Source organism: Jaculus jaculus, chromosome 4, assembly GCF_020740685.1.
Source record: "Jaculus jaculus isolate mJacJac1 chromosome 4, mJacJac1.mat.Y.cur, whole genome shotgun sequence".
Lineage (NCBI taxonomy): Eukaryota > Metazoa > Chordata > Mammalia > Rodentia > Dipodidae > Jaculus > Jaculus jaculus.
The window spans coordinates 118,720,141-118,743,820 of NC_059105.1; the positions used below are offsets into that span (position 1 = coordinate 118,720,141).

At 42.5% G+C, this 23,680-nt stretch overlaps 1 protein-coding gene across 1 annotated transcript in view; it reads left to right on the plus strand.

Moving 5' to 3' along the window:
• Window positions 1–19,673, plus strand: part of Vwa3b (von Willebrand factor A domain containing 3B) — a 202,780-nt gene extending 183,107 nt beyond the window's left edge. Inside the window, exons 23-27 of the mRNA XM_004669758.2 lie at window positions 1,456–1,567; window positions 9,113–9,237; window positions 11,038–11,175; window positions 14,589–14,689; window positions 18,858–19,673. Of these exons, the coding sequence (XP_004669815.2) occupies window positions 1,456–1,567; window positions 9,113–9,237; window positions 11,038–11,175; window positions 14,589–14,689; window positions 18,858–19,050 (669 nt within the window). The 3' untranslated portion in view covers window positions 19,051–19,673. The remainder of the gene's footprint in view (window positions 1–1,455; window positions 1,568–9,112; window positions 9,238–11,037; window positions 11,176–14,588; window positions 14,690–18,857) is intronic.
• Window positions 19,674–23,680: the final 4,007 nt, after the last annotated feature.

The window sequence follows — 23,680 nt, forward strand, 5'->3', positions numbered from 1 at the left end:
CCCCCCCCCTCCAGAAGTCTCCCTGCTGTTTCTGACCTACACACAGCTGTCATCTTGAGAGGTCCCTTCCTGCTGTCTTGGAGTGAATCTTGCTTCCTAGTTTATGCATTTCTCCCTCGTTATTCCTTAATTTGTTAGAGTATACTCAAGTAACTCCTGAAGACAGGATGCACAGGAAGAAATGTTTAGGGAGATGACTTTATATTTACCTGGTCTTTAAATAGATTGATAGTTTGCTGAAGCTAGGATTATAGATTGAAAATTACTTTCAGAAATGTGAAAGCACTGCCCATTGCATTCTAATATCCACTGTTTCCCCAACCAGGAAGTATAAGGCTAAGGACAAGACATTCACTGACCCAAGGATGTCTTTGTTATCAGATGATGTTGTCAGTGATAAGACAGGCCTTGTCTTTATCCTAAGCAGGGTGAGGTTTTGTACATCTGTAAACCATTGTGTTTCCACACTCTCTCAAAGACTGATGGACTTTCCAGTCTTCCTTCATATTTCTAGGAAGGCAGCTCAGTTTGAGGTTCTGAAGCCGTCTGCTGTCCAGTTTGAATCCATCATAGGATTTTAGGAATTCTAATTGTATATATAAAATTCCTCAATTCCCTCAATTAGTTACCAAGTCTCCTTTGTCCTAAGATAGTCTATATATATATATATATATATATATATATATATACACACACACACACACACACACACACACACACACACACATACATACACACACATATATACACACACACATACATACATACATACATAAATACATACATATGATCAGGGCTGGAGAGATGGCTCAGTGGTAAAGGCACTTGCCTGTAAAGCCTAAGGACGTGAGTTCAGTTCCCCAGTGCCCACATCAAAAGGCAGATGTACAACATGATGCATGCATCTTGAATCCATTTGCAGTTGCAATGGTGTTGCAGGTTGGAGGCCCTGGAACACCCATTTTCTCTGTGTATCCCTCTTCTCTCTCTCTCTGCCTGCAAATAATAAACAAAAAAATTAAATAAAAGATCAGAAATTCCCCTTATAAAAGATAAGTTTTGCCAAGCATGGTGGCGCATGCCTTTAATCCCAGCACTCAGGAGGTAGAGGTAGGAAGGATCACCATGAGTTCAAGGCCACCCTGAGACTACATAATGAATTCCAGGTCATCCTGGGCTAGAGCAAGACCCTACCTCAAAAAACAAAAACAAAAAAGATAAGTTTTAATTAACATAGACTACAAAGTATTCCAAAATGAGTGTGCAACATATATAGACATATGTGTGTGTGTGTGTGTGTATATATATATATATATATATATATATATATATATATATTCTCTAGTTCTACAGTGGTGTGTTGTGGGGGGAGAGAATTTCAGGCTACCATCACTTACTATTTTTATTATCCACACTGACTTTTTCTCATCAGTTATTACTGTTTCTATTTTTCAGCAACAGAAATTGCAAGGAATTTCAACAAAGAAAATCAAATCAAAAAAAGTATATCCCCTCACAGGCCAGAAGGTTATTGCAAGATGTGATGAAAATGGCTTTTACTTTCCAGGTAATTCTTTTTCAAATTTTGTGACACTCCTTTGTTAAGTAATTTTTTTAAAGATTTTATTTTTATTTATTTGAGACAGAGAGAAGGGGAGGAAGGGAGGGGGAGAGAGAGAGAGAGAGAGAATGGGTGTGCCAGGGCCTCTAGCCACTGCAAATGAACACCAAATGCATGTGCCACCATGTGCATCTGTCTTACATGGGACCTGGAGAATCAAACTAGGGTCCTTAGACTTCACAGGCATGTGCCTTAACCGCTAAGCCATCTCTCCAGCCCACTTCATTAAGTAATTTAATACTGAGGACCAGAAGTTTCACCCACTCCATACTTTCCCTAGAATACTGGTTTTCATGAACGAAATTAAACTATTACACTCCTCAAATGAAACAATAATGAGCTTTCTTCTCATATTTGAAGCCAAAAAGAGTAATGTGAAATGTTATTTATTTTATTTTACTTTAAAAATTCACTTATTGCTGGGCATGGTGGCGCATGCCTTTAATCCCAGCACTGGGGAGGCAGGGGTAGGAGGATCACCATGAGTTCGAGGCCACTCTGAGAATACAGAGTAAATTCCAGGTCAGCCTGTGCTAGAGTGAGACCCTACCTCGAAATCCCCCCCCCCAAATTTACTTATTTATTTGTGTGGTGAGGGAGGGAGGGCACATGTGTCAGAGTCTTTTGCCTACAAACACTAGATGCTTGTGCCACTTTTTGTTTTTGTTTTGTTTTGTTTTGTTTAGTTTACTTGTAGGTAGGGTCTCACTCTAGCCCAAGCTCACCTGGAACTTACTCTTTAGTCTCAGACTGCCCTCAAACTCATAATGATCCTCCTACCTCTGCCTCCTGAGTGTTGGGATTAAAGACATGTACCACTTTTTTGCATATGAAGAATTGAACCCAGGCTAGCAGGCTTTGATAAGCAAGTGCCTTCAACTGCTGAGCCATCTCCCCAGTCTCATGTTATTTATTTTAATTCTCATTTGTTTGGTGAACATTTTTATTATAATCTACTATGTTGCATGCATGTACAATATTCTGTAAGCACTAATATAATGTAGTGAACAAATGCATGAAAATTCTTGTCTTCCCAGAGGTCAAATCTTAGTGAGGCAGACTGACAAGCCACCAAGCAAACAAGTGAAATTATAGTATGTTACAGTGCTCTAAAATAAAAACAAGCTGCAAAGAGAATTGAGTGTCATAGTTAAGGTTGCAATTCTAAACATGGTGGTAAGGAAGGCTCCTGAGGAAGGTCATACATGAATAAGGACTTAAAGGAGGAGGTCATGCCATGAGCTTATCTGGGGAAAGAGAGTTTTGAGTGGAGGGAATAGCAGTGAAAAGGTGTGAGGCTGGAGTGCATATGGCATATCCTGAGAAGAGGAAGCAGGCTAGCACAGCTGAGCCTGAGAAGTCTGCTCAGGATGTCCTGGGACATACAATTACTAAAGAAACCAGCCAGGTGCAGTTCAGCAGGAAATAGAGGTGTGAAAGGAGCCTTGTGAGTAGTGAAAATAATATGTGGCAAGAGCTGGAGGTAAATAAAGATATTATATAAGGTGACATAAAAGTGGCTCTCTGGGGCTGGAGAGATGGCTTAGCAGTTAAGCGCTTGCCTGTGAAGCCTAAGGACGCCGGTTCGAGGCTCGGTTCCCCAGGTCCCACGTTAGCCAGATGCACAAGGGGGCGCACGCGTCTGGAGTTCGTTTGCAGAGGCTGGAAGCCCTGGCACACCCATTCTCTCTCTCCCTCTATCTGTCTTTCTCTCTGTGTCTGTCGCTCTGAAAGAAAGAAAGAAAGAAAGGAAGGAAGGAAGGAAGGAAGGAAGGAAGGAAGGAAGGAAGGAAGGAAGGAAGGAAGGAAGGAAAGAAAGAAAGAAAGAAAGAAAGAAAGAAAGAAAGAAAGAAAGAAAGAAAGAAAGAAAGAAAGAAAGAAAGGAAAGAAAGAAAAAAGTGGCTCTCTGGCCAGAACCTAGAATGCAAGAGAAGGGTAAGAAATAATAAGCTTTCCAGGGAGGTAAGTGTAAGGTCACTCAAACAGGCCCCATTAAGGAGTGTGAACTTTACTCTCATGGTATTGGGAAACTACATTTAAAGCACAGAGTCTAAAAATACCCTTTTCATTGCCAGATGAAGGGAATACAAGGTGTGGTTAGGAAGTCACTCCAGTCACTGGCTTGGGCCATTAGGTAGATAATGGTCCTCATGGGAAATGGTAGCATGGATAGAAAGATGAGGAAATGTGCCTGGGGTGTGAACTATAGATCCCTGGGAGGCCTATGAGATGCAAAAAAAGCAGTAAGAGAGATGAGTCTTGAGAGGGAACTTATCTGGAGACATCAACACAAAAGTTCTCATTGAGATCATGGTAAGGGTCTATGGGCACAAGAGAATCTGGTAGAAAGTCTGTCAGGAAAAGATATTAAACTACAGGAGCATAGCTGGCCTGGGTTAGGTACTATTTATGAATCACTAGTTAAAAGAATAACCATCAACCAACTTTAATTAAAACAGTCAGGTGGGAAAAAAAGTTCAGGAAAATGTTTGGTTTCTAGCCAGTATGCATGTAGAACTGTCTACTAGGACATCTTAGCTGCAATTTGGTAAATTTACTTTGGAATTGCCTGATGATGAGTATCGGTACAGACTCATGCATCTGAGATGAGCTCTTATGAACTCAGTCCGAGGGGTGAAAGTACGCTGTAGGACCAGGGAACAAGACGTTTCCCTTGCCGGGGCTGAGAGGTGATTACAGAACACCACACCTGGGAAGTTTGATTTTCTGCATGTGAGCCTTGGAGAGAGATCCAAAACTAATTTGTTATTTAAATGGCAATGTACAATGGACTGGATTATAAATGGCTAGCTTGTGGACTGGAATCTATTTGCTGGCCAGGGCTCCAAGGAAATGAAGAACTGCTCAAACATTCCACCAGCACCAACCCTGTGTGATAAGAAAATGTGAAGGAACTACCAGGGGATAGAGAAGCAGGGCTAATACCACAGCCACCTTAGTATCTGAGACAGCATGACATTTAAAAATGCAAGCAGAGGTAGCGAGCACATCTTCCTAGTAGCATATACAATCTGGTTAATTGGAAAATTTAAATTTTCAGCTGTGCTTGAACTCAAATAAGTTAATTTGGAGGAAATAACTGTTTAAATTTAGTCATAACCAGTAATTTTGATCAGTGGTTAGTCAATAAACACTGACTCTACCAAATGAAATGGCAGGACATGGATTAGCTGGATGCACTTATTTAATTTTTTATGCCTTTCCTCCCCTCAAAGTCAAGAGATCTTTTCTTTAATTGGAAACTTCAACTGCAACATCAGTTAAAAGAGTTTTTTTTAATGTACTTATTTGCAAGGGGAGAGAATGGGTCCATCAGGTCCTCGTGCCTCTGTAAGTGAACCACTTTGTGCATCTGTGCATTTGTGGGTACTGGTGAATCAAACCCAGACTGACAGTCTTTGCAAGCAAGTGTCTTAACCACTCTCTAGAGAAATCTCTGTAGCCCACAAAGTTAGTGTTGATTTAAAAAAATACAAACACAGAAATGTTGCAAGAAAAGCCTAGAGAATTCCTATATCCCAGACTTACCAGCGTTCAACATTTTGTCACATTTTATGACATATTTTTTCTATCTCTTTCTCCCTCCCTCCACATATATGTATGTGTGTTTATGTATGTATATACACATATATACATAGTTTTTTCTAAACTATTTGAGCTTGGATAGCACTTACCATGACCATTTACCCATTAATGCTTCAGTGCTTATTTCTCAAAAATACAGGTAGTATCTTTTTAATGTATTTTATTTATGAGAGAGAAAGACAGGGAGAAAGAGGCAGAGAGAAAATGGGTACACCAGGGCCCCCTACTACTGCAAATGAACTCCAGATGCATGCACCACCTGGGCATCTAGCTTACATGGGCAGCACTGGGGAATTGAACCTGGGTCTTTAAGCTTCCCAGGCAAGTGCCTTAATCACTAAGCCGTCTCTCCAGCCCCCAGATAGTATCGGGTTTTTTTTTTTTTTTTTTGGTTTGTTTGTTTGTTTTTCAAGGTAGGGTCTCACTCTGGTCCAGGCTGACCTGGAATTAACGATGTAGTCTCAGGGTAGTCTCGAACTCTCGGCAATCCTCCTACCTCTCCCTCCAAGTGCTGGGATTAAAGGCGTGCGCCACCATGCCCGGCTCCCAGATAGTATCTTAATATAACCACAATAACTATTTCATGCAAGAAATTCATTGTTACTGCACTTTAATCTCTATTTTGACTGCTATTGTCCTGATAACGGCCTTTATAGCATTTTTTTAGTACAGATCCCAATCCAGAGTCAGACATTAATTACATTTGGATAACACATTTCTTTAGTCGGTCTTCTTTACTCTCCAATTGCTACCTTGCCTTTTCTATAAACTTCCATGAGATTAACATTAACATTAAGAGTAAGGCCATTTGTACAGAATCAGAGTACTACCGGTGAAGGAACTAGCTGGGGGTTAGAGACATCTTATCCAGAGGCACACAATGTCCATGCGCTCTCATAAATGACAGTAGCTTAGAACACTTGGTCAGTGTGAGGTTTTATGTCTTGTTTTGCAGAAAAACATGAAGGCCAATTGGTAGAGAACAATGCACTGGTGACTCCTTCCTGATAACTTGTTCAAAACATCCTAAGCATTGCCAGTGAAAAAATGACAAATGATGAGCCTTGAAATGCCCTCGACAGAAGGTGGCACTGGAGTGCCTGCCTGAGACCTGGGAGCTTGCATGGTGGGGCCCTGCCCGGCTGGCCGTTGCTGCCACCGTCAGGACTGTGGCTGTGATTTCCATGCAGCCACCTCTGCTCCAGGAGTCAGTGGGGATTATCTAAGGACAATGTGACCACCTTGTACATAATAATGGAAGTGACAAGCTGATAGATAGCCTGGCTTGTCCAGATGCCAACAAGCAAAAAGGAAGACCCATTTCAAAACCTAATTAGATCATTACTTGTGGGAATTGGGTCATCCTTCCTGTTGTTCAGTGACAAGAAGCATTTTACTTCAAGAAATTCATGGTGACTTCTACCGAGTTATGATGGAAAAGATGGGGAAAACCTCATCCTCTCTCCTCAAGTGTCTGTAGGTGGGGCCTAAAAGCCCTCAGCTTCAATTCCCTTGAATTCTGCCTCTTTCCTCTGTTAGCCACTTGACCAGAGGAAGTCACTCAGTTTCTCTGAATGGAATTTAAAGCAATAAGAATCCTCACAAGCTGGGCGTGGTGGCGCACGCCTTTAATCCCAGCACTCAGGAGGCAGAGGTAGGAGGATTGCCATGAGTTCAAGGCCACCCTGAGATGACAGAGTTAATTCCAGGTCAGCCTGGACCAGAGTGAGACCCTACCTCGAAAAACCAAAAAAAAAAAAAAAAAAAAAAAAGAATCCTCACAAGATTCCTGTTCCCATGAAACATGATGATGTACAGAATTTTGTTAATGACCCACGCAGAGTGTTTCTGCCATCCCATTGAGAGGCTGTCCAGGGAGTCCTATAGCAAATGCAAACCTCTCCTGGAGGCGGAGGGAGCTGACAGTTTAAGACCTTTAGTAGAAAGCTGGAGCGCCATGGCCTAACAAAGGAAAGACAGATGAGAACATGGCAACAGAGCAAGCGTACCACTGCATGAAGCTGGGCAGGAGGCTTCTCTGGAGCAGTTTCGAGGAGGTAGAATTTAAGCTGGGCTGTGAATACTAGATTCTTGAAGCCCTAGGTAATATCCAGCCTTCAGTCCAAGATTGCTCTTAGAACAAAGGTCAGAGCTATGCACATAGCTTTGCTCAAATAAGTTGACACACACTGTGGGCTTGACTATGTCCCCAGTCCTGTGACCACTGAGAAATCCTAGCTTCTTGACATCTCAGGTTCTTACCTTTGAGACACACAAAGGCATGTGGGACACACAAGGGTGTCGGGAGTGAGGATTCCCTTCATTCAAGGTTAACAGTGGTTCTCGCTTGTTTCATGATAGAAACTGAAAAAGTAGTGGGTGTTTTGTTCATGCTGAGAGTAGAAATAAACTCAGCTTATAGTAGAAAATTACATTGTGAATTCTGTATAATAATCTTCAAGAACCAAATTAAACATTTTAGTATAATAGGAAAACAAAATGAAAAGCTGGCTTTTATGTGTGTGTTTGATTTTTGTAAAAAGATTCCTACTACACTTACCATTTAAAACAAGAGACATTGATCAACATGAAAACAAGCAGCTGTGCCTCTGTCACATAAAAGGACATGGGACTTTGCCAAGGCCAGTGTGTGAGCTGGGATCAGGGTGCCTGGCACACACCGTGGAGGCAGCAGAAACGCACATGCACGTTTCTCTGACTAGAAGACAAGACACAGCTGTCACGGCAGGGGAAGTGTCCAATGTCAAAATGTTCCTTTCATTGGGCTTAACATTTAGAACCCTTTATTCAGGATAAAATAAATTGCAACTTGGATAAATGGCACAAATATAAATTTTAATTTCTTTTAACTTTTCTGTGTGTGGTCAAGTGTGAGCGTGTGCACCTGTGGAGGGCAGAGGACAACTTCAGGTGTTCGTCACCTCCCACCTCACTTGCGGCTGGGTCTCTTTTGCCGTCTGTCACCGTGTTCACCAGGCTGTCTGGCCTTCCAGCTTCCAATTCCATCTCCACCTCCCATCTTGCCATAAGCGTGCACCACCATGCCTGGAGTCTACATGGGGCAGGGGAGCCAAGCTCCAGTGCTCAGGTTTGCCAGACAAGCACTCAATCCACTGAGCCCACGCCCCAGACCCCGGGTGTCTTAATATGGGCACCACCTTCTCCTATTGTAATACTCAGAGTGCATATAACATGTAAATTACATATAACATTGTCCTTGGGATGTAACCAGCTATAAAATGTTTGTCTCATATGCACAAGGCCCTGTGTTCAATCCCGCTAATAGATCTTAGCAAAGTGCTGCTAATATGTGTGTGTGTGTGTGTGTGTATTATATGATCAAAGAAAAAAGAAATAGAATGTAACATGTTCTTTGAGTATAACTAAAAGATTATCTTTTTGCTTCCTTTTTCTAGAGAAGCCAGAGGGTGCATTTAATCTGATGACCTCTTTATTTATCTAATATCAAATGAAAAGATGATTTAATGGAAGCTCACACTTCCTTTTTACTTACAACTTGACAATACTTATTTCCTCACTTTATATGAGGAAATAGGACTAAAATGAGTAAGAAAGTGTGTTTGTGGGGGACTATTTCTCACAACAGTCATCAGCTGAATGGTGGCTCGTGATGCTAGATGAGCAAGTCCCTGCCTCCTCTTGGCCCCCACATTCTCCTCCTCCACTTTGTGTTAAGCTCCTGTAGACATGAGACTATCATTGACAATTTTTTCTCTAGAAATCAAGGGGGTGTGCTGACTTAAACAGGCAAAGGGCTGTGTCTTGACACAGACTAGAAAACAGGGCAAGCCCAAGGGAACAGGCACTATTGTCTTGACATTTTGTTTTCTTTGATTCTTCCAGGAGTTGTGAAAAAGTGCTTGAGTCCCACCCATGCCTTGGTAGACTTCAGATATGGAGAATCTGAGATTGTGCCCACCGCCTTCATCACACCTGTTGGGGGTGCCATGCCCTGCCCACTGCTGCAGGTATTGCACGCCAGTGTTCTGGGGCTCACTTATGCTCTATAGGGTCAGAGTTCACAAAGGATAGCAGGCACCGTGGTCCTTTGCTGAACCCCGATTGGGACAGAAAGAGCAGCAGCCAGATTCTGGTCCCCATGACCTGGCTTTTTTTATTTCTTGAATTTGTGCATGTGACTCACCTGCTAACTTCCTCTTATGTAACTGATCACTAAATAGAATGGCTTACATCACACTCTTGTAACACCTGTCACTTTTCAAGACAGTAGATAGTTGGGGGAACAAGTGATTGTGGCTCCCAGTGCTCTTTAACTGCAGAAGATTGCATTTGATTAGATGTAATAACAAGGATGGAGCAATTCCTTGCCATTGTAATCAGTTGATGTCAGCCTGTGATGCTGTAATGCACAGAAGAGCCAGACTAATGTGCTGTCATCTGATCATAAATTCATAAAAGCTGTTCCTTGTCTGGCTCATTGTCCTGCCCCTGCACTGACACGAAGGCCAGGGAGTGGAGGGACAGCCTTGCAGAGCCTCGCTGCTGCTGTTCCTTGCATGGTGTGAACTGAGGAGAGAACACAGGAGCTGATGGCAGCCATTTGTTCCTGTTTCCCTGGCTAGACCCATAGCATACCTCTTGTGCTTTTTATTTGATGACTGGCAAGTGCCCAGCAACCCTTATATATGTTTGAAAATTTTTTCCCATTTATTTGCAAGCAGAGAAAGATAAAGAAGAGACTGATAGAGGGAATGGGCACACCAGGGCCTCCAGGTGCTGCAAACAAACTCCAGATGCATGTGCCACTTTGTGCATCTCACTTCATGTGGGTAATGGAGACTCGAGCCAAGGTTGTCAGGCTTTGCAGGCAAATGCCTTAACCACTGAGCAATCTCTCCAGCCCTCTATACCTTTTTGAAGGATTGTTACCTCTTTGCAACCTTTATGCATGGATTCCAGGTCTGAGTGAGTATCATAGAGCAAACCTGCTCTTTTTTAGGTAGGGTCTCACTGTAGCCCAGGCTGACCTGGAATTCACTATGTAGTCTCAGGGTGGCCTCAAATTCACCTGATCCCCCTACCTCTGCCTCTTACGTACTGGGATTAAAGGCATGTGCCACCATGCCCAGCTCAAACCTGCTCTTTGTCTGGGTTGACAATCCTTCTGACACATGATGACATGGTTTCTATCTCTTTAATGTCAAGCACCAGAGACAATTCTTTCAATCCAATCTTTGTTCCTACCAATCTCTGTGATGTTTATTTTAGAACCCTAACTAAAGCGATCTCAAAATTCTAGGAGTGGCCCAATAAGCCCAGAGAATTCTGGAGTATCTATTTGAATTTTAGCACCAGTGTTTGCCAATCATCAAAGGTTATTTTGAAACAAACTTATTGTGGTGGTTTAAATTGAATATTCCTCATAGACGGGTTTTGAATGCTTGGTTCCCAGCTGGTAGCAGTTTGGAAAACTGCCGGGGCCTGGTGGGTGGAGCTTGCTGGAGGGGATGTGTTGCTGAGGGCAGGCTCCCGGGTAATACAGCCCAGCTCCAAGCCCAGTGCTCAGCGATTTCTTTTCTGCTGCTGTGGAGAAGTGATTCCCAGCAGCCTATCTGCTCCTGCCATGGTTTCCCCACCATGATGAAACTTCCCCTTGAAACTGAAGGCTGAAAATAACCTTTTCCTTTCCATAGTCTGCTTTGCGTCAGGTGTTTTGTCCCATAAACATGAAGGTAACTGTGACACTTCAGTTAACATTATATATAAAGCTATAAGCAAAATATTTTCTGTGAAACATTCCTTTGCAGGTTGGAGACTATGTATTTGCCAAAATTATGATTCCCAAAGGATTTGACTTCTATGTTCCTGCCATTGTCATAGCACTTCCAAATCAGCATGCGCCCTCTGAGAAATTCTACACAGTTTTGAAGTGTAACAACCGCAGGGTAAGGAGATTTTCATTGGGTCAAAGACTCCTATGAGGTAGAAAGTGGCTTGTGCCTAGGGAAGCCTAGCTGGTTACCCTCCCCACCCCGTTCATACACCTCCTATGGTCTGCTCTCTACCCATGCCAAGATCATCATGGCCTCCTCACTTCTCTGTACTGAAGAGTCATTTGGCTCTCCTGCCCAACCTGGATTTGACAGTGGGCAAATCCACCCTGGGTGTTTACAGTCCCTCATGTGTTCTCCTTTGCAAGCTCCACACATATGGTTACGTCCCAGGGCTCTCTAGGATCTGTCCTCCTCTGACACCTCTTTTCCTGTGACTTCCATGAACTTCCATCTTGGGACTCCTATGTGCCAAAGCGACAGCTCATACTTCTGCCCTGAGCTCCAACCCTGTGTTTCTACCTGGGTCCTCCTGGACAGCTCCCTCTGGCCGAACCACAGGCATGTGAATGTGAGAGGTGAAGGGCAAGGAAGTCATCTTTCACCCAGGAGACTTCCTCCTTCAGCTTTCCATTTCCTCTGTCAAAGAGTACCAGCCCTCGGGCCCCCATATCATCTCTCCTGCAATGCCCCCCTTCCCTCAGCGAGCTGCAGTTGAGGGAGGTAATGAGGCACAAGGGTAAAGTGGAGCAGAGTGGGAAGGGGAAAGTCTGGACCTTTAAAAAGACCAGCATTTGCATTGCTTAAATACTCTGCTCTGTATTGGCTGTGTGACCTGGGCAGCTTGTTTCACCTCTGAGCCTTAGTTTCATCATGTATGCAAAGGATATTCTTGCTAACTAGCTGTATCCTCCAGGGTGATTGTGCAACTTACATAGAATATTAAAATATATGCAAAATACCTGCCTGTCTGACAGACATGTAATAGGTAACACAATAGGGCTGATGCAGGTGCCATTGTTGGTGGCTTGATTTGAGTCTTTTTCCTTCTGCTTTCGCCATGGCTAGTGAGGGTGGAAATGGTTAACTTCATCCTTCTAGATTGAGTGACTCATTCACTGCACAGACATTTGTGCTTTCTATTGGGTCATTTGTCTCTTTCATTGATTTGTGGAGGTTGTCTATGTCTTCTGAGTAGTAATTCATGGTAATATATGTGGCCAATCTTTTTTCCCAGTCTGTTAAGCTTGTCTTTTAATTTTAGAATCCTTGTTGATGGAGATGCTTTAAATTTTAAAGTGGTCAAATTTGTCCTTTATGAATTGCCCTCATTGTGGTCTGAAAAAATCCTTCTTCAGTTATATTTTTCTGTGCATTTTTCATGTTTTAAAAAACTTTACTGGGGGTTGGAGAGATGGCTTAGTGGTTAAGGTATTTGCTTGCCCATGCAAAGGACTCAGGTTTGATTCCCCAGGGCCCACATAAGCTAGATGCACAAGGTGGGGCATGTGTCTAAAGTTCATTTTTAGTGGATGGAGGCCCATTCTCATTCTCATTCTCATTCTCTCTCTCTTTCTCTCTCTCTTTCTCTCTCTCTCTCTCTCTCTCTCTCTCACACACACACACACACACACACACATTCTGCCTCTTTCTCTCTCAAATAAATAAATGCTAAAAACTTTATTGATCTGCATATCTCCTATGCCCATTTGACATCCCCACATTCATTTTTTCTTGTCACCCTCATACAGAATCCTAGCCTCCTCCCAACCTGTCCCATGAGTTAAATATCCAGGCAAGTAGAAGGCTTGCTGCTTCTTGAACACAGGGGCTTTTTGCCCTTTTTGGAATCCCTTCACATTTTCTTTCCACAGGAAACCCCTGTTGCCTTTAAGACTCGTCTTGCTGAACCCTTCAAGCGACCCTCTGCTCAGCCTTCTTTTCACTCTAGCTTCCTGGCCAGCCTTCCCACCCCCCACCCTTCTTACAAAAAAGCAGCAACCCTGGCTTATTATTCTTTGTACATATGCGCACGCACGCACACACACACACACACACACACACACACACACACACACACACACAAACACACATGCACAACCAGTATAGCTCCTGCCAATGAGAAAATTCTCACAGTGTTTCTTTTTTTAAAAAAAAATTATTTATTTATTTATTTATTTGAGAGTGACAGACACAGAGAGAAAGACAGATAGAGGGAGAGAGAGAGAATGGGCGCACCAGGGCTTCCAGCCTCTGCAAACGAACTCCAGATGCATGCGCCCCCTTGTGCATCTGGCTAACTGGGACCTGGGGAACCGAGCCTCGAACCGGGGTCCTTAGGCTTCATAGGCGAGCGCTTAACTGCTAAGCCATCTCTCCAGCCCTCACAGTGTTTCTTAAATTACTTGACTGAATGGTATCTCTAATAGAAAGTGACAGTTCCTTGAAAGGCCACTTAACATGCTCAGTATTGATAAGTGAAAAGGGAAGTAACATGGCTAACGTGTCCCAGTCCTTCCTATATGTCATAGGTACCCACCCAAGCATTTTCTAGTTAAACAACTGAATGCTCAGCATACTGTGATATAGGAACTATTATACCTATTTTCAAATAAGGAAATTGAGGCAGAGAGGTTATGTAGCATTTCTGGTGATTATATAAGCCATTGAACCCAAACCATCTAGTCCAACTGCCTAGTCAATATAACTCAAAATATACAGAAAATTCTGGGCTGTAATATGAGATCCTTCCATCAGAGGTTGAAACAGATGAATTGGTTTTAGGGTTAAGAGGAAAGAAGTACACTATTAAGGCCAGTGGCCAGGAGAGCAATGTGTCTAACCTGACAGAACAAGAGGGAAGGGGGTATCTTCCTATTAACCTAAGAGAAGCCCCTTAGAGAAAATGGAACAGTCTGGAAGCAGAGAATACGGCTTTGTCAGGGAAAGAAAACATACCAAAGGGGCATGTGGAAAGGTTTCCTCAGACATGACTTAGGGCAAGATATGGCCACTGGCCCCAGGACACCTAAGGAAAGGCCTCAGAGCATATGTTGATCCACAAGGCACAGAGTCCCTGAGGGCCAGAATGGCATGCTCGGGGTAAGAACATGGGAGGCATTTCTGATAAGGATTCTGTGAAACCTAACAAGGCTGAAAGTAAGACATTCTGCAACACGGTGGTGGCCACAGTTGTCTAGGAAAGAGATAGGCAGGACTGGAATAGATAAAAAGGAAAGCAGTTCCGTCAATGCGTGTGCATGCACATGTGCGTATGTGTGCATTTACAGTGGGTAGACTTGGCAGATGGCCTAGAAATTGGAGAGGTGACAGAAAGGAATTAATGAGGACTTTTATTTAGCAAAAAATTATGAAGCACCACTCTCAATTTAACCTGCTTCTTAACTCTTACCCTGAATAGGATAATAACTAGTAGCAATTCTAATGGATTGAACTAGAATAACATTATATCTGAATTGTGGGCTTTTCTGGCTTAAATTAAGTGAAGTCTTTTGATATGATTACAGGAATTTTGCCCTCGAAGTGCACTTATTAAGATCAGCCAAAACAAGTATGCTCTCTCTTGTTCTCATATAAAGTCACCCCCAATTCAGGAGAAACTCAGAGCGTAAGTATACACAACTCTTACCCCTTAAATATTAACATATTTTGGTATCTTTAATATATTTGTGGGTTGAGAATCATAGTTTCAGAATATTTGGGCAAAGGGTTCTTGGCTTTAGACAACTGGCTAGGCCAGGATGCCCAACAACCAGGCCTTTATCTTCTGGCCCTTCTCTTCCTTTCTTCCTGAGGACTTCACTTTGTGGCTCAGGGCATTTCCTGCAGGTCCCTCAGAGCCCAGCATACAGTGAAAGTCGGGAAGGAAAGTATTCAAAGGTTGGAGGGTTCAAAATTCACCAAATACAGTCAACTCAGTATTTGACAGCTAAGTGATTCTTGGAGACATTTTAACAAGGTTGGTTTGCAAAACATGTTACCATACTGTCAAATTCCAAGTGGCTACTTCACACGTGAGATCATGAAGCAGGTGAGTCTGGTGCCAGTTCCTTTCCTCCTTCATCCTCACTAAAAGTGGGGCTCTACTGGATGGACATGACTTCCTTCCATCCCCCCCACCACCAGTAATATCTGCACTTCCTTCTACGCTCTTTTTTTCTGAGTGAGAATGGCCCCATCCTTTATGTAACTTTGGTTTAGAGAACACACACACAACTGTACCTGTGCTTCCTGTAATTCCACGAGGTTAGCAGAGCACAAGGAATCCCCTGTCCCTGCCACTTGTCATCCTTTGTCCCCACCAGTGCAGAGGACGCCCTGGATGCCTCCCCTGGGGTCCTGCCAGATCACAGCACCCTGGCCTCTTGCTGCTGCTAGGGAAGGCACCTGGTGGCCTTGAGGCTCTATCTCTTGGTTGCCTCCACTGAAGGGAACCCCTCCACCATGCCTCAACCACCTTCAGGCTGGGGCCTCTGGCGGCCTGAGGTGAGTCCACACACCTGGTGCCATGCTCCTAGGTAATCATCAGGAACCTAAAGGAAGTCATTGAGTGCTGGTGTCCTGGTCTCCTGAAGGCATGCTGTCTCCTTGCTGCTTGCTTGTCACTCTGTGGTCCTGGGGATGTAGCTATTTATGAGGCTGCAGGAGAGAAGGTCCTCCCAAGTCTGTGATCAACTTTCTGTTTTGAGCAAAATATTCGCCTCTCATTATCTCTCTTTTGAGTCATATAGGGACTTTTCATAAAACCATTTGATTTAAGAATATATTTGAATGGAAGAGGCAATTCCCATATCATTTAACTCTCCACCCTTCCCCTCTCCATAGTGATTGGTCCAAGAGACAGTGTGAGATGACGGAGGGGGGGACACAGAGGTGATGGGGTACAGGGACTCATCTTTACAATCTCAGGACCCAAGGGGATGAAGCAGGAGGATCTCAAGGTAGATGACAGCCTGGGCTACATAGGTGAGGCCTCCTTGTCAAAACCATTAGTTTCCACATCAGATTCACATCTCTTATGCTCCCTTCTGCTAGCTATACTCCATAAGGGAATATTTCCTTGCGAAGTATCAAGACTTATCAAGTCATCACTGGTCATTCTGGAGACTGAAATAGCCAAGCAGTATCTTCCTAGTTAATGTAAAAGCATTTCCCTGATCAAACCCTGGCTGTGTTTTTTTAAAAAATTATTTTTTGGTTTATTTTTATTTATTTATCTGAGAGCAACAGACAGAGAGAGAAAGAGACACATACACACACACACACACACACACACACACACAGAGAGAGAGAGAGAGAGAGAGAGAGAGAGAGAGAGAGAGAGAGAGAATGGGCATGCCAGGGCTTCCAGCCACTGCAAACGAACTCTAGATGCATGTCCTACCTTATGCATCTGGCTTACATGGGTCCTGGGGAATTGAACCTTGAACCAGTGTCCTTAGGCTTCACAGGCAAGTGCTTAACCACTAAGCCATCTCTCCAGCCCCCTTCTTTTTATTCTAATCAAGACGATTTGACTTGTTTCATTCTTACTATAAAGGTAATGCATAGTTAATATTATTCATAAATAAAAAGCAGTAAAGGAATAATGGGGAGATGCTCAGTGGTTAAAGGCACTTGCTTGTAAAGCTTGTTGACACTGGTGTGATTCCTCAGTGCCCATGGAAAGACAAATGCACAAAGTGGCACATGTGTGTGGAGTTTATTTGTAGCAGCAAGAGACCCTAGCACACCAATAGTCTCCTTCTTTCTCTCTTTCTGTCCCTCTCTCTCTTACAAAAATAAGTAATTTTTTAAGAGATAAAAAAAAAAAATTGCCAGATGTGGTGGCTCATGTCTGGAATGCTAGCACTTTGGAAGCTAACGTAGGAGGATCACCATGAGTTCAAGGCTAGCCTGTACTACAGAGTGAGTTCTGTAGGCTAGAATTCGACCTTAAAAATTCCTGGGCTGGGAAGATAACTCAGTGGTTAAAGACTCTTGCTTGCAAAGCCTGCCAGCCTGGGTTCAATTCTGTAGAATCCAAGTAAAGCTGGATATAGAAAGTGGTGCATGCATTGGCAATGGCAAAAGACCCTGGCATGTGCGTGCACACACACACACTTGCATCAAAACAAAAAGCTTTATTGTCTTTACTTATCATGTATGGCAGGTATAAAATTTTTTTTTAGTGTGGATCAAGTGACTACTGTGTGGGAATCCATTTCCCAGAGGCAACTGTTCCCAGTTTGACTTCAAATTTTCAAAAAGAAAAATATAATATGCATTCTGTTTTGTAACATGTTCTCTACTCATCAATGTATTAGTCACTTCTTTCCATAACAATGTTGTTTCAATATCATTGTCTAAAATTCCATGACTCTGGTGGTCCATAGTTTACTCAATGTGACCAGCCCTCTGTGGAGGCTATCATTATTATTGCCTCTCGGCCACTTTTCTTCTTCCTGGGTTCCTGCAGGCAGTGGGTAGGTCTGTCCACCACCTTATTCGTTGGTATTTTAGCATGCTTGGAAAACTCCATACTACTCCTTCCTTGTTGGTCTTCTTTTGAGAAATTATAAATTATATACTATACTGTGATTAATACTAGTACACGGCCAAGAGAAGACCTGTGAAAATGTACTCGAGCAAATCAACTTAGTCTCTTGAGAGGGAGGTAGCAACATGAGGAATGGTTGCAGAGCACACGTAGTGAATCTAACCCTGAGGTGTGACTTCATGATGTTTCTAAGTGCCTGCTATCACAGCGTTTACAGTCACACAAGCACAGGCCTCATGTAAAGGTGATTTGTCTGTGAAGTCCAGGAAAGCCTTTCCCCCAAGCTACCACCACTGCTCAGGTCAATTTCTTAGCCTCTCTTGGAAATTCCCTTCTGAGTCTTTGAGGCAGCCTTTGAAAATTATCATGTGGTAAATTTTGATCACTAAAGAGAGTTGAGTGATGGGATTTTGTATCTGAAAATAGTTGAAGATCTTTCTCCAGCTTATCTTTTAAGAAACTGAAGCTGACCCATAGTTATTTAGAGTAAAGACAAAACTAGTATTTCAAGTAAAGACAGGGCTGTCATGATGGCTGATCCAGATACGGGAACAAAATAAAGTTTAACATCAGGTAGCTAGTACCCTTCACTTATCCTAAGGGCCCTGAAAAAGGCAAGTTTCCAAGTTAGTGAGCCATGATGGGAGGGCTGGAATGAGGTCACAGTGTTCCCAAGATACCTTCTCAGCAGGAATAAGTTTGTCTGGTACAATTGCTAGATAAGTCTAGCTCAGTGACTTCATAGTCATGCCTAGTGTTACTAAAAGTCCTATCACTGTTGGCATCCTGATGGTACACATCATTGGAGAAACCTGGGGCTTTGGAAGAAGGTCTATGTTGTACAAGCTCCAGTTCGGGGATGAACTGGGCTATGATGGGGCCAAGCTAGTCCACTGAGGTATTCTATACAGGGGTTAATGCTGAGGCATGCCCTGGGGCTTCTGGCCTTGAGTTTATTCCTTAATTGACTTGGTCAGGATGTGTCCATAAGGTTAGGTTCTCCCTGCCCTGCGAGGTTGCTAGACAGTACAGAAGCAAATTGAATGGAATTAAGCCTAGCTTAAAGAATCCAATCTCTAGGACAGCAAAGAACCAAGAAACCTCCATGGAGCTGGCTTGGAGATCTCTGTGGACACAACCACCACCAAAGATATGCATGCAACCTCTCAATCATTTAATGTCTCTGTGTCTTTTGACCCTCCCTCCCTCCTTCCCTGTTCTCTATGTCTCTACCTAGGGATAACATGGAGGCAAAGAGTTCTTCCCCACTTTGTCAAGTGAAAGAAGTTGACCATGGACAGCCAAGACAAGAGAACCTTAGTAAGAAGAAAAAGAAAGCTGCCAAGAAGCCACCTCTTCAGATGTCCTCAGACTCGGATGGCTCTTCCCATGGCACCAGGTCCCAAAAGTCCAATCCTGACCTTTCCTGAGTCCAAGATGGGGGTTGGGGACACCTACAAACACTTTGAAATCTCCTTTTAGAATAGTGTATGTGAGATTATTCCCTAGTTTCCAGACCAGTGTAGGTCCCAGCACAGTGGAAACCCTAATCCCTTTAAGCACGCTGACTTCCATTCTCCCAGAGAAGGCCCTTGGCCAGTGGCCTAGGGCTCAACCAGCCTCGCCTACACTGCTCCGCCTGCACCCAGAGCAGCCCTGCCCTGCCCTCTCCAAGCCTCCCAGCAGCAAAGGGCTAGGACCTGTCACCGAGAACTCCTGGCACACTAGTGGCAAGAAGCCAACATTCCTCCAGGGCTGCCCAGGTCCCAGCCACTCACCCCCCCATAGAGCAAGCCCCCTCCTGAGGTAAGGGCCCCCTTTATTCCACCTCTGCCTTCATAGGTGATGACCACGACAGCTCCTCTTTTGGACTCCAACCTGATTATTCTGATTGCTTGGGTTCTGGTTCTTGGCTTTGCTGGCCTGCCTTTATCTTATTTCTTGTTATCTCCACAAAATTGTTCTCCATTTTGTGGTACATTTCTACATACTTAGAAGTTCTAACCTGACCAACTCCCTTCATAGAATTTTTAAGGTATTGGGAATAGGCTCCGTGACTGTAGTCTTGTTTTAAATTTATTATCTCATCTGAATTAGGGATTTTTTTTTTTTTTTTTTGTCACTCAATGTGAAGATTAAATTTAAGAGCCGGCAATTTGCCTAAGACCTGCAAGACTGAACATTCTCTATGTTAGTTTTCTAAATATTTTTATTGATCCTTTCCTAATTATTTGTGTTTGTAGTCTGTTGTAGGTGCCTCTATTTGAATGCAGAACCAGAATAAAAGCCCTTACATTGGAAACTTTTCAGTGTTATTCACTTGCCTCTATTTCCTTTGGATACATTTTAGTAATGACATGTGAAAGTATTCAGTTCTACTCAGTAATTTCAGCACTTAAACCTCTCAAGCTCTTTTTCTAGTTAGTAATAACCCTAGGGCTAGATAAAAACAGAGTACAGTTCATTAATAGCATAACATATTGGAGGCTTTTGAAAATAGAAAACATAAGGCAGAGCTCTGACATTATAAAAACTCACAACCTAATTAAACATGATGCTCATATTCTTTGTTTGTTTGTTTGTTTTGTTTTTCAAGGTAGGGTCTCACTCTAGCCCAGGCTGACCTGGAATTCACTATGTAGTTTCAGGGTGGCCTCAAACTCTCAGCGATCCTTCTACCTCTGCCTCCTGAGTGCTGGGATTAAAGGTGTGTACCACCACGCCCGGCTATGATGCTCATGTTCTTAAACACTAAGGATGAACATGCTAAAGGAAGAATTTGCTTCAAAAAATACAACAGATAAGGAGCAAGAGCTCAGCATCAGGCTGAAAATAGTAAGGTACTAAGGAATAATTGAATATTGGAGAAATTATAAAAACAAGGCACACAGCATGGGGGACATGTTGCATACCTTATACCCCCCAAAACAAACCTCAGAATTTCCTTGGCATGAAGGAACTCCAGGTCCTTAAAGAAGTCAGAAGGTTGCACAGTGTTTCTCTGTGTGCTAGAGGACTGTCCATGAAGAAAGAATCCCTTCAAACTCATCTGTCCGTGCATGCATGGAGGCCTGCACGCATTCATTCAATTGACCAACCAGTTGAGTGCTGAACTATGCCAGGCTGTAGGAAGATGCATTACACTTCCAGGACATGGTTACCTTCTCTCTGTAATCTCCATTTAAAAAAATATTTATGTTTATTTGACACACAGAGAGAGAGAGAGAGAGAGAGAGAGAGAGAGAGAGAGGCAGACATATATATAGAGAGAATGGGCACTCCAGGGCCTTTAGCCACTGCAAACAAACTCTGCACTCATTTGTGCATCTGGCTTTGCTCCTTTTTAAAAACTTATTTATTTGCAAGCAGAGGACAGAGAGAGAGAGAATGGGTACACCAGGGCCTCTAGCAGCTGCAAATGAACTCCAGATGCCTCCTGGGTAATTTGTGTGTTTGATTTTTTTCACTGAATAAGCCTGCATTTTTAGCACACACAAGAAATAACAAAAGAAGTTCATTTTGTAAAGAAACAAAGAAAAAACAATAATAGCTCTATAATCCAATTTGAAGGCTACCCTATATAATTGGTCTGACTCACAAGCCAGGGGCAGAAGTATTTGATACCACATGAGAACTGTATGGAAGAGGTGAGCCATTAAAACAGCGAGAAATGCTCTCGAGGAGGGAAGGGTGGCTGGGCAAGGTATAAGATTAAGTGGCAGGGCCACCTATGTCAATCACTTCTGCATTTTATTTACCTCGGTTCTGGAGTTCATGGTTCAATGACCAGGTCCATTGCTAATTCAGAGCAAGCAGTTCAGGGGGGCATGTAGCCAGTACAGTTAAACAAGAGAAGTGACTTGGGAGAATAAAAATTGGACAAGAGGGCTGGAGAGATTGATTAGTGGTTGGATTCCCCAATACCCACAGAAAGACAGATGCACAAGGTGGCACATGCATGTGGAGTGAGTTTGCAGTGGCTAGAGGCCCTAGTGCGTCCATTCTCTCTCTCTCTGTGTGTCTCTCTCTCTCTCTTTCTCTTTTTCTTTCTCTTTCTCTTTCTTTTTCTCTTTCTCTTTCTCTCTGCCCAGGGCAGTGGTGCACACCTTTAATCTCAGGCAGAGATAGAAGGATCTCTGTGAGTTCAATGTCAGCCTGATACTACATAGTGAACTCCAGGTCAGCCTGGGCTTGAGCGAGACCATATCTCAAGAAAAAGGGTGGGGGGAAGAATTACTAAAAGTACATTTGCACAGGATTAAAGAGTATTTCTTATAAACTGAGAAAATAAATAATGCTAAGCTATAAAAGAATTCAGTCATATGAATAACATTAAAATACATAGAATTCAACATATATAAATCATGATCAGTTAGAAGATATATTGATAGACCCTTAGGTGCAACTGTGACAAGAAATAAAGTACACTTGACTCATTATTTACAGTAGTTATATTTGATAAAATTGCTCCTAACAGGGCTGGAGAGATGGCTTAGCAGTTAAGGCATTTGCCTGCAAAGCCAAAGGACCTCTGTTCATTTCCCCAGGACCCACATAAGCCAGATGTAGAAAGTGGCACATGCATTTGGAGTTTGTTTGCAGTGGCTGGAGGCTCTGGCATGCCCATTCTTTCTCTCTCTCAAATAAATAAATAAATAAAATTTTTTAAATTGCTCCTAACATTGAGTACTGAATCATTTCCCCTGGCAAAATACAAATCTAGGTTACAAACAATATCTGGTCATAATATTTTCATCAACCAGTTACCACATAACCTTGTTTAATAGATATTTCTGCTTAGAATACCTGACATAATATATATTGTTAATTAAAATATGGCCAGCACACACAAGCTGGAATAAAATTTATCTAAAACATGTTTTTTCTGCATGTTACAACCCTATGGTGCTTCAGCATTTACCTCGTGGTACATTTTAAACAGCTAATTAATAAGCATGAAGATACCACAAAAATGTGGTATGAAATTTCCCATAAAATGACAAGCTAGAAGAGTTAAAAGAAGAAAGCAGTTGAGTGATTCAAATTCGTCATGGCTTGAGGAATTCGTCTGTCTGCAAAAGTGCCTGGAACATTGATTGAAATCAATGTTGAAAATAAACTGTAGCAAGAAAGCACGAGGTTAGACCTGTAATAAACTAAGAAGTGGGCAAAGCTAACATGTGAAAGACACAAAGTGACTTATTTTCAGATAGGGAGCTTCAACACTGTGGAGGTTATAGTTCTCCTTAATTTCATTGATGATAACTCATTCCAAATAAATTAGCAAATGCAGCCAGGCTTGGTGGCACACACCTTTAATCCCAGAATTTGGGAAGCAGAGGTAGGAGGATCACTATGAGTTTGAAGCCAGTCTGGGCTAGAGCAAGACCCTACCTCAAAAAAAAAAAAAAAAAGAAAAGAAAAAAAAAACACCTGCCTGAACTAGAGTGAACTCAAGATCAGCCTGAACAACATAGTAGTGAGACCCTGTGTCAAATAAATAAACAAATAATAAATAAATAAAAAGAGGGCTGTGAATATAGCTCAGTGACAGAGTGCTTCCTTGTCATGTGTTAAGACATGTATTTCATCTCCAGTACTATGCAAAAAAATAGCCAAGCATGGTAGTGTATGCCTTTAATCCCAGCACTCAGGAGGCAGAGAATTGCTGAGAGTTTAGGCCAACCTGAGATTACATAGTGATTTCCAGGTTATCCTGGGCTAGAGTGAGACCCTACCTTGGAAAAAAAAAAAAAGGCAAATGTTTTATGTGACTTGAAAAGATGACAGCAAAGTTTCTATAAATAAGTTTATATGGAAAAATAGGAAAGTAGCTAAGAAACTACTAAAAAAACAAAAGCCATAAAGACAGAATTATGGTAATTTTACTATTAAAATACTGTAACATCTCTATAATTAAATCAGTATGGTGCTAGTGTGATAAAGGACAAATTAACTGATTGAATAAAATGAAATCCAAGAAAAGATGTATCTCTATTATATATGGAGGCTTAGAATATTCTAAAGGTGACATCTCTGATCAACTTTATAGTGCCTGAT